The sequence below is a fragment of the Pezoporus flaviventris genome, unplaced genomic scaffold, assembly GCF_033815535.1.
Source record: "Pezoporus flaviventris isolate CSIRO_AGI_PZ_B2104156 unplaced genomic scaffold, CSIRO_AGI_Pfla_v1 ptg000015l, whole genome shotgun sequence".
NCBI classification, from domain to species: Eukaryota; Metazoa; Chordata; class Aves; order Psittaciformes; family Psittacidae; genus Pezoporus; species Pezoporus flaviventris.
In genome coordinates, this window is record NW_026892563.1 from 7498908 (window position 1) to 7511134 (window position 12227).

General features: G+C 34.7%; 1 protein-coding gene across 18 annotated transcripts in view; it reads right to left on the reverse strand.

The window, feature by feature from the left end:
- Window positions 1–12227, reverse strand: part of DMD (dystrophin) — a 1205254-nt gene that overhangs the window by 249684 nt on the left and 943343 nt on the right. For 17 of the 18 annotated variants that reach the window (XM_061453343.1, XM_061453346.1, XM_061453349.1 and 14 more), the window contains one exon: window positions 5661–5815. In XM_061453343.1, coding sequence (XP_061309327.1) covers window positions 5661–5815 — 155 coding nt within the window. Of the gene's footprint in view, window positions 1–3369; window positions 3507–5660; window positions 5816–12227 lie in introns of those variants that run through there. The other variant, XM_061453354.1, reaches the window with a different exon arrangement.

Below are 12227 nucleotides of genomic sequence, written 5' to 3' on the forward strand. Positions count from 1 at the left end.
TCTTGGGAAAAAAAAAAAAAAAAAGAAAAAAAAAAGGTTACAGCAGAAATTGACATTTGACCATCATCATCTCTATCTGAAGTAGTAGATTTGCAACGATTTCTTGCTGGAATCCATGCAAATGCAGCTGTATGGCCAGGAGAGCAACTGCACACACAAACATGTAAACAAGCTTCCCATATAAACAAGGTTCCCATGGCCACTTACTTTTTAATTTAGCTGTTTCACTGTGCTAGAAGGAAGTGTGCCTTCACAAAAAACTATGATAGCTGTTTTTACACGTGGAATTTCATGGATTTTTGGAATGCAGACCAACCTTCAAAGCAATAGAAGAATGTAAAATAAAAGGCTGAGTTTGCTTGGAGAACCTGGAAGATAGGAATATTCTTTAAAGTGAAACAGACTGTGATTTTTTTGTCCTTCTTGACTTCAGCAGTCCAATTTAGCTGTTTCACTGTGCTAGAAGGAAGCGTGCCTTCACAAAAAACTATGATAGCTGCTTTTACACGTGGAATTACATGGATTTTTGGAATGCAGACCAACCTTCAAAGCAATAGAAGAATGTAAAATAAAAGGCTGAGTTGGAGAACCTAGAAGATGGGAATATTCTTTAAAATTAAACAGACTGTGATTTTTTGTCCTTCTTGACTTCAGCAGTCCAAGCCTAAATGAGCAAATAAGCTTTCCAGATAAGGCTCCCAGAAAGGTCTAGCTACTGAAAACAACTATGAATCTTCAGTATAACCTAACACATTTCATACTCCTGGCTGTTGCTCATGTGTAAATGCAATTTTTCCTTGCCCAGAATGCAACTCAACTGTAAAGCAAATGTGATTACTTTCACAAGTGCCACAAAGCAAAGTAGTATTACGTAAGGTACAATATATTAAGAAAACCTGTCCCTAGCAGAATGGTCAAGTTCTTTCTGCACAATTAATAAACTATACTCACAAGCATTATGTAGAGATAAAGTTTACATTCTAAAAATTGTATTTTTATATCAAGCAACCATTGACAAGGAAAGGTTTACTGCCCAAAGACCAAAACTAGATTATGACCTTTTCTATACTTGCAATTCCTGTTATAGTATGCATTTACAAAGTAAACAGATAAGCATTATACTTTTGTACTGTTTATGACCTTATGCTGTTTGGCCATTTGCATTTCATACTGTCCAGCTAACATACAAAATCAAAGTGTTTGCACAACTGGTTGCATTTGAAAATTAACACCATTCTGAGATAAATACGGAGTTTGGTGTCTCAGAATTTTCAAACACTTTGTCTAGAAACTCAACTTGCCACTCCGTCTCTAACTTCCTACAACTTTAATAACAACAACATAAGTATATATTTATTCCTCACTGCCCATACCCTCGAGGGAGGGCAGGGGCCTGGGGGAAGTTACCTTTTGTGTTTTGACTGGTTTGTGTGTCCTATATCTTGTCTCAGGAGCCAAAACCACATTTTAAGCTCTTAACACCTACTGTGCAGTCCGAGTTCCATTGAACTTGAGCATAAGATCTGCTGGACAATGTGAATATTTGAAGATGCCTATTTGAGAGCGATGCACTGGAGTTCTAACCAACTCTCAGAGTACAATATGTAATTATTGTCATAATATATGCTCCACTTATGAAAGATCTAAGTCCCTTTGCAGCTTAACATTTAAATTAGTGAAATTTAAACACATTTGGTAGAGTCCCTGGAAAGAATGAAATTTAAGTAAGTGCCTATGTTTTATATGATAATTCACGTAAAATATGAGTGCCCACAAAAGAAGGGAGTAATACTCCTTCCCCAGTACATAATACTAACACAATAAACATTTTTATATATAGAAAATTTCTAATGGTTACTTCCTTCATTGTATTTTTTTCTCTTGAGGATACTTTAGTTCATATTTTAGATTTATTTTTTTAATATAAGCAATACAGACTGCTTTTGCCTTAATTGCCGCAGGTTAAATAATATTGTTATTTCTTGGAAAGTCAGTGCTTCTAAAAAGGGGAGGAAGAGACCTGTTTACAAGTCACTCTGGCTTTTGTCCAGCTGATCAGTTTGTGTGCTTTTAAGTGTATTTTTGCAGTACCAACAACAAAAATAGAAATTAAAAAGCGGAGGGTGAAAAAGCAACCATCAAGCACTCACCAACTTGGCTATTAAGAGTTGAATGTTATTCATTATAGTTCAGTGTTATAAAACAGAACAGTAAGGCAAAGGGTAAACACACAGCAATCAGCTGCAAATCTACTTAAGCAAAACAAAACACAAGCTGGCAGATGTTGCCTTAATGACTTAAGTACTTGCTTTGGCTGAACTATTACCAACAGGCAAAGTGGAATTTTAGTGCTGGTTGCCTGCCTGTTGTTTTACTAATCTGGTTTGTGGAAACTGAGGTTTCACATTTTTTACAGTGACACACAATCCTGATACTGATGGCAGGTGAGAGGAAAATCAGTTTAAAAGAATGTAAGCCAATCTTAATTTCTCTTTTAGGCCATTTAAGGTAAGGATATAGGAAAAATAAATTAAAATCTTTAGCAGAATATGTCTTCTTGGCACTCAAGACATTAACAAACAATGATAAAATAATTTCTAAAATATTAGAGGAATTGTCAAGACCATTATTTGGAATATATTTCAACATCAATGCAATGCCAGCAAGTCATCAGAACACTACTTATGATCTAGATGAAAATAACACTCACTGATATATCTGATATCATTGTATATGCAATTTGATGGAGAACTAGCCTTCCTTGGAGCCTGTGACAAAAGAGTTCATATGTCTTTCTCTATGGAGTATTATCTTATGGCTCCAAAGGTCCCCACCAACCAGAAATAATTTGCTTTACTGTATGCAATAACCTGAAATCTGAAGCACAGATGGAGGTAAAAACAAATGACACACATCCCCAGTGCAGAACAAATTGGCATTTAAGTAATTCAAAGGCCAATGGATTCCACCTTCTCTTTACACAGAGCTGCTGATCAAAAGAAATCTGAGTGGTTCTTTCAAAGCCTCAACCAGGAGCTGCTCCATGAGCAAAAAGCTTGGCTACTGCTTCAAGCAAACCTGGAAAATCTAGAGGTGCAGAAAATCTTCCAAGTCTTTTGCTGACTTGATGCCTTAGTATGTCTGTATTTATCAATGTCTCACATAACACAGATAGAAATGTGACACAGCCCCTAAAGAAGCTTATCAACTACTGTTCACAGCATGATTCTTTTTCCAAGTTCTCAAATCATGAAAAGCCTTACAAAAATTATATACAAAGCACTGAATAAAAAAAAAATAAAATAAAAAAATAGAAAGGCAGTAAAGTCATACAATAAAAAAACTAGGAAACTCTGATTTTACAGTTACCTGCTCAGGCTCAAGCCTATGCCTTTGTACTTCATATTGAGAAATGTCAACTCAGTCACCTAACAGCTCTCTTCTAAGACATAAAACACTTACTACAACGATTCATCAAATGCATAAGCTGTGAACAAGTCTGTAAGCTTTGTAGAAGCTTGCAAGGAGTGTTTCGTGGAGAATTCATACTCTCTGTTAGCCTAGTACTTGGCTGAGCCCTTGCACCAATGGCAATTCTCACATTTATCAAACATCAGACACACTTGTGTTTGTGCTTGAATTATTAACAGATTTAAGGACACTCTCAGCTACAATTGCTAATTGCACCTACAGCAGCTACAGACACATCCTGGACTTCAGGATTACAAAACCATCTCACCACAGGGGTTGTAGTTATATATAGGGACAAAAGTAATTTCCTTTCATTCTCCCTTGTAACCTTTTGAGATAATGATTTTACCTACTTACGGAAAATACTTGAGCATTTTGAAAAAAGCCAAGCCTTTCTTACTGAGGAACAGATGTGCCCATCTGCCTGCTTTTAGCTTTCTGTTTTCACAGAAAGCAAAAAATTTTTTTTTAAGAAAACATGGCTACTATGACTATGCCCAAAATGGCTACAATTATATAGGAGAAATGCAGTCAGATACTGTTTATACTAATTTATGCGTTATTGATCATGTTAAAAAAATATTCAAGTTATTATGTGGACATCAACAGCATCTCTTTTCTCATTTGAACAGGATCTTAAGTCAGTGGTGAGTCTGCTTCAGAAACAAAATGCTGTTTAAGTTATTCATTTTTATGAATATCAACTTTATATAAATATTAATCAAAAAGTGTGAATAAATTTCTGTAGTTATCAGTGATTTAAGTAACTTCCATTATACAAGAAGATCTTCTGAATTTACTGAAAATATTCACTAACTAAACTGACTTTTCTGGCCTTGTTCACAGACTTTAATTAGAAACATATTCAGATCTAATTCAGTTCTTGTTTCAGTTACAAGCAATAAAACTTAATCCGACATAGTAATTAAAACAACTTTGATTTAAATTTTATGTATGTCATCTAATGTGCTGTCCTGGGTTCAGCAGTAGCAGTCATTTTTCTCCTCCTTGGTAGCTAGTGTAGTGCAGTGTTTTGACTTTCAGCTCGGGAACAGAACTGATAACAAGGATGTTTTGGTTTGGCCAAGGACTTTGTGAGCCTCATGCTCTGCCAGGGAGGAGGGGAAGCCGGGAGGAAGCAGAGACAGGACACCTGACCCAAACTGACCAAAGAGGTATTCCATACCACAGCACGTCATGCCCAGGATGTAACTGGAAGTTAGCTGGAAGGGCTGGGAGACTGCAGGGTTGGAGGAGGTATCGGTCGGAGCTTGGTCGGGCTTGGGGGGCGAGTTATCGGTCAGCGGGTGGTGAGGTGTTGTATTCTGTTCCCTTGTTATTTCCTTTATCATTATTATCATTGGTGGTAGCAGTAGTGATTTGTGTTATACCTTAGTTACTAAACTGTTCTTATCTCAACCCGTGGGAGTTGCATTCTTTTGATTCTCCTCTCCGTCCCTCCGAGAGCAGGGGGAGGGCAAGAAAGGGGGGGAAGTGAGCGAACGAATTACCTGACTGGGTTTAAACCACGACATGTGCAATGTTTTAAATCCCTAACTATTATAAAGAATGCTGACTTTTATTCTTCAATATGTTCTGATCTTATAGATTACATACTGGATGATTCACAATTTGGTGGAAAGCTGCAAAACTTGCTTTTAGTGAACAGTCGGTATCTAACCCAAACACTGAAAGATTGAAATGTAAAGAAGAATGCGAACAAGGATCTCATAAAAACTTTCTTGACTACAGATTTGCTTTAAAGTCATAGGATAACATTTCTACTTTGAACCTGCTTCAGAAGAATATGTCTTGTTAATTTCAGATTAAGTTTATGACTCAAAATCACTATAGTGATTATGATGTGGAGATAGTACATATAAATATGAAACACTTCTAACACTTTATTTTAAATATTTAAAATATACAACCTATCAACTGAATTTAGTCAGCAATCAGTTACAGCAGAGGAAAATTGGCAGGAAGCAAAATTTTATTTGTAAACATTAAATGGCCTTCCAAAGACACAATTTCAAAAAATATGACAGAAGAATCATCATAATTCATTTCTTTATCACTATAATCATGACTTTTAAAAAAATTACATCTTATATAATCTCCAGCAAAAGCTGGACAGTGAATGTTAATGAAATTTAATAACAAACCTAATAGCAGAATTTATATCCTACCTCCTATTAATGGCAGCCCACGTTGCATTAATGTTATCTGTCATCAGTTTTACTTTTCTGGTGTCATCTGCTGAATAATCACGGAGTAGCTTAAGTGCCATGTCATTTGCCACATCTACATTTATTTGCCATTGTCGTATTTCTTTTGCAAATTGCTGAAGAAGAGAAAGAAAAAGAATAAGCCTCAAATCACCATAAAATGATCACACGTATTTTATGATTATTAGAGAAGATGAACAACTTATACCACCAATATAGAAACAAAAGAAAAAAAAACTTCCTCAGATTTACTGGTAACTAAGGACAGAATCTTTCTAAATGTTTAAACTATTTTAGTCATCAGACCATACGACTACTTCTAATCTCTGAAAGAAGCAAGCAACCAAAATCCTAAATGCTGGATAAAACATAACAGCTCAAATTGATAAACACTGATTAGAATGTTGATTTTTTTATTTTTTTTCTGAGACACAAATAGATGGATGCGTTATTATGCATTATTCAAACTATTTGTGATGTTGAGTTATACTGACATGGAAAATACAGTGAAATTATATGTTCTAATTTTCATTTTTGTACTGTGAAATAATTCTGATATTGGAGAATTAATACCTGTGTTTTTACTCGTTTTGAATTTACTTTGTTTTAGTGAATTGTTTATGTAATTAGTGCCATCTACTGGAACAGCACTAACTGTGCAATACAGCAAAATACTATTGATAAACTTATCAATGTCTTTATAATGCTAATTTATGCTTCTTAGTATTGAGAAAGCTTCTTAAATCTTGGTAATTCTTTTTTTTTTCCTTTCCTCTCCTCTTTCTCCTCTCTTCTTCCTTCTCCACTCCACCTGGGCCAGCTGTCTCACTACAGAAGCGACCCAAGAAATAAGGGACACTCATTCAACCAGCAACCAGCTCCCATGTGTCTTTCCTGTTAGTCTTTTTATACCACAAATTTCCATATAAATGCACTTAAGTTACATATTTAATCCATAATGTCTAACAACAAAATGAAAGATCAAAAACAATTGATGGTCCAATTGTATTTCTGTACTAGGCGAAGACTAACTAGCCAATCAACGGGACAATGAAAAGAAGAAAAAAAGTTTGTATTTGTAAATGGCAACAGTAAATTGCATGTAAACATTAGAAGCTATTGACAAAAAATAAACAGTAAGGTTTGTCACTCTTTATTGTGCTATAATACACAAATTGAGAAATGTCTGTGAAGAAAAAGTAGGGGTTTCCCCTCTCATTCTCCCAAAGCAGTATTCCTTTTGAAACCTTTTGACTGAGATAAGGAATTCTCCACAGAAAGTGGAACTTAAATATGTAATCCCTGATTAAAGAGTCTAAATAATAAGTAAGAGTAAATACTTTTAAAATATTTTGTGCATTTATGTTTTCATCTTAGAAAACCCGTAAGATGATTTTGGTTAAGATTAGGCCTGAAACATACTTGAACTTTGAATAGAGTGTAGGTGGAGATTTTGGAGAGTTTGATTTTTTTCCCCCAAGCCCCCTTTCCTATTAAAAAGCTGCTTCAACATCTCTAGGGCCTCTCAATAACTTAAAATTGAAAACATGTACTTTATCTCTTTCCTGTGTTATTCCTTCATGAGATGGCAGATCACACAATTACTGTGCAGCAGATAACCTCAGATACCAAGACAGCAAGCTGATTTTCTATTTCAAAAAAGGGATCCTATTTATACTAACTAAACATTAGGAGGGCATTACTAACCCCTGCTCCTGAAACCCATCTGAGCATGTTATGATTTAGCTCACTTAAGCTGAAGATGCCTAAAAAATTTATTAAAAGTCATTCCCCTGTGTTAAGTATGGAGCAAGTGTTTACTCAACATTTAGGACTAGCCATCTTTATTATACTCTAACTTTCTCTTTGCTTAAAATTACTCTAATATACAGCTTCTCTTTTCCAGCCAAAAAAATCACAGCAGTCTGACTGTTCACTGCCTTTTACATAACAGAAGTTACCATAATGTTTTATCTGTCTTGTAAATCAATGGCCCATAAACTTTACTCTGAAAGTAAGCTCCTTTTTGCCCAGTCCCATGTGAATATAAATGACCTTATAAAACCTTCCAAACACAGATTTATAATAACAATACGGAAAGATCCATTACAAGGTTATTTCCAAAAGTGTTGTTCTCACCATTAACTTCAACATTAATCCATTAACTTCCCGACGTTACAACATGAGATCATAATTTAGGAAAGAAATGATGAATATAAAGAGCTTTGCTGAGAGAAACAATTTGTATTTTCTACTTTACTGGAAATTGGCCTGTAATTTTTCAACAGCTTTGAGGAGTGTATGCCTTGCTTCAACTTTGCGCACATACACTGAGAACAAAGTGTTGTGGTATGTGTTTCAACTGTCTGTCTTACCAGAGGCCCATTAATTCCTTACATTACTATAACGAATATTTAGAATTAAATTTTTGGCATTATTCTTTATTTTCTTTTTTCTCTTAAATATTTTTCGTGTCATCTATATTTTAGCTTCTTAAAAACACATTAAAATTTGTTTTGGTTTTTGTTTGTTTTTTTTTTTTAAAGAAGATACTTAATTACCTTAATTTCATTTTGACATTTTTTAAAGCATTCTCTGTGGTTTTTTTGTGTTATCACTGGAATTTGTTGAGTTTATTAAAAGGCATCAAGAATTAAGGCTGTGCATTTATCATGTTACTTAGGTATAAATTTATTTTTTATTTTTAAAACACTAGTTGATGTTATTAGGAAGAAAGTCTGTGTAACTAAGGATCCTTTAGTAAAAACAAGTAATGAAATCAAAGCTGGGTTTTATTCTATTTTAGGATTGCCTAGTGGAATAAAATAAAAGATACATAGAAGTTCAAATATAGCAATATGTATGTATAGCTAATATGTATGTACATACATATTATCTGAATATGTAAATTCCCACACTGAGCAAGCATATATATCACAAATCTAGAGAATCAGGCTGTCTTTCTGTCCTTCTGTATATCTGTAGTATGTATGATTTATTTATTTCCATAAAGATTTTTTTTTTTTTTAATCAAGGAATTCTATTCCACTGTCTGCATTACGTTCAGTAACATTAACTTAATTTTTAATTGTTTTACTAAAATCCAAAATATGCAGACACTGTACTGCATACTGTATTAGTACACGGGGAGTGCCAAAAGAATACTAACTAAGTTAACTGCCCCTGTAAGAAGATGACAAGGCAAGAAAGCCTGAGTTTTACCCACAAAACTGAGGCATAAAGTTTACTCCCCAGACTATGTCAGTGGGAGGTTGCCTGGTCTTCTGTAACCCAACAGAGCAGGGAAATGTAATTAGACTGTTATATAATTTCCTATTTAGATGAATGAGAAATAGGTTGTCAAAGAAAATAAGAAAGGAAACTTTGTCTCCACCCTCCTTTCTCTTCATTGTGGACATCCCAGCTAAACTGGTACAGAGGGAGAAGACATGCCTCACTAGCTCTTACCAAAGTAAGGAGAACAGGAGTGAATGGGCAATCCTAGCAGGTTTATATTTTTCAATATAAGCCCAGTATTGCATTAAGAGACTAGTTTTACACTAGCTGATGTTCAGATGACCTGAGGATGAAAAGAAGCTGAAGTGTGAATTTGTACTATTTATACACCTATGACCTTCAGCCTGCTGAGTTAACCATCTGCAGTCATCACTTAATAAACAACAAAAAACAGGGCTTTAATGGCTAAAGACTCTCACTGGCCAAAATGGCATATTCTTATTCTCCTTACCTAACCCCAGTACCTAGAATTTAGTTCTCAAGTAGCAAAATAAAAAAAAGAATAGAATGAAAAACATGTTCTAATGCTTAGCAAATTAGCTCTGAATTAATCTGAATTCAAAGGAGTAATTCTTCTGATTATTATGTTTATGATAATGTATTTGATAATTATATGGTAACTGGTTAAATGCCAGAAACTTGTCAAATTCTGTTAAAAATACCACTGGCCAAATGCAAGCCAGTTACAGATTTTTGCTTTACAGTGGCGCTGGAAACAAATATAAAAACCTCATGTGTAAGGAGACACTAATAGAAAAGCATTAACACAAGCACTGATTTACAGGTCAGTTAGAGGGGAATTTTTACATTGACTCTGTTGTCTTTAGGCAGACTTATAATATTTAATGAACAAATCAGAAGAACATTTGGTGAATACTTTCTCACACCAAGCTGTGTTGAGATAGAGCTGACAAAATGAATATGTCTGAAGAATTTATTTAAGACTCACACTGACCTCTCTCTTTCCCTCAACACAAATGAATGGAAATGACAGCTTTATTTTCATCAGTGTAACAGGAAGCCAAAAGACAGCATACTTGCTGTATATATTCAGGGAAAAACATAAAAAAAATGTGTTTGGCACAGAAGCCTGGAAAACATTTCTTTACAGGGCTTGATGTATTTCTAGGTCCTTCAGTTTAGATAATACTGTACAGAAGAAATCTAAAGCTGGTAAACTCAAAAAATATTTCCATTTTTGTTTGAATTCATGACCCCTTATCTCAAGCATGAACAAAACAGCTGATGCTGTCACATCTGAGAAGCTTTCATGAGGGATTTAACACAATAGGAATTACTGGCAGACAAAGATAATTCTTCTAGGAAAACTGGCACAAAAGAAAGAAAAAAGAAAATAACACACCATCACCACCACCCCCATTCTCTAAGACAGAGGTGAATTTCTTCCAGACTTGAGGAAGAAAGGCTAGGTAAAGCCAAACAAATGAAAGTAAACAACCATGGAACAGTAGCGCTTGAGGTTCGTGAAGGCACAGCAAATTAAGATGGACTAGCTGTGACAATGAAATTAGAATTACAGACTAATGTCTGTAATTTGACACAACACGTCACATTGAATCCAGACTGGGATGGGGATGGCTGAAAATACTGATAGCCCAAGTCCTTCATCTCTTTTAAAAAAGGAGTGAACGGAATCTACAGGTATCATTTCGAAAACCCTGTTTATTCATAGAGATATACTCTTGTGACTAAGTATACTAGTATACTTTATAAATTGATGGATGGAGAAGGGCACATTTATTTCTCTCCTTGGAAAATGTTTCTCCAAAACCCCTATAATTTTTTCAAAAAGCATACACTTTTAGATGAACTTCACCTGAACCTCATACATCCCTGTAAAAAATCTGAACCTCCTATATTCTTGTAAAAAAAATCCATTTCTACACCTCAATTTTCAATTATTTTCCTAGTTAAGTAATTTGTGGTCAAGATGTAAGACACTCCAACACAATGCCATAAGACTGTTTGCACAGAACTGGTGTTTTGTTAATTGAGTCTTTGCTGAGCTGGGACCCTGAGCTTCTTGAAGCTTTTTGTCAAAAAAAAACAAAACAAAACAACTAAACAAAACAAACACAGACTAGGCAGAAGCCAGAACTCTATCTGTGCAGAAAGACAGTGACAAATGGGAGTCCTCTATACTGAACTACAGTAGCATACAGAACCTATAATACTTTCCAATCCATTAGTGAGTGATTGACCTTGTTTACCCTAATCCACCATTCCCAAGCAATGACCCTTATGGTATAATCTTAAATGAGAAAACGTAACTACACCTTGGCCCTAAAGCAATGGGCTGATGAATGTTTTTATGCTTCTCACAAGCAAGCAAAAAGAAAAAGAAAAAAAAAAAGAAAAAAAAGGCAAGTAAATACCCAAACAGATTTTCTTATCTACTTCTAAATATCAGAAAAATGAGTAACTGGCGATGAACATAGCTGAAGACCAGTTGTGCAGTTATACTCATGTTTTGGTGGTAAAATCAGTTTGATGAGGACCTCATCCCCTTATTCTTCACAGCAGTTCATTACCATTCAACTGTGAAAATAAGACTGTTCTAAGTCCACAAACATTAACCAAATAGCTGAGTGGTAGGAGTTAAAAAGTCCTGGTGGGCAGGAAAGTATAACATACAAAAAATATTTGTGTAACTATTCTCCCAAATAACTAAGATGCAACGTTCAATTAACATGGAGGCAAGACTCACTTTAAGAGGCTTATCAATCTTATATTTCTCCAACCAGAAAATGAGATACTATTAATCTGAAACAGCTGTTAAAATTTATTCATGAAGAATGTCACCAAGGTATGACCATTTCTATAATAAGAAACTTAAAAACTGATGTAACACTTAAGGCATATTTGCATTGCTACTTGAGCTATAGCTCAACTCATAAGTTAACTGAGGTGCATATATTATCACCTAAAATGTGACAACATATGTGCTAAAATCACAAAAGCAGCCATTACAGACTTTTTTTTGCAGTTAATAACCCTGCTAAGGTTGAACTCAGTGAGATTATCTTGCAGCAAATCTAAAATGCTTGATTCTCAAAATATTTCCATATAGTTTGTTATGTTTGGTTGTTTTTTTTTCCCCTTTTCTTTACTAATTCCAGATAATTTATACAGCTTAGTTATTAATGCAGACAGACACACCAATGCCATAGGGTTTCGCAGACTGCAGCTTAGGCTATTGTACAGAAGATA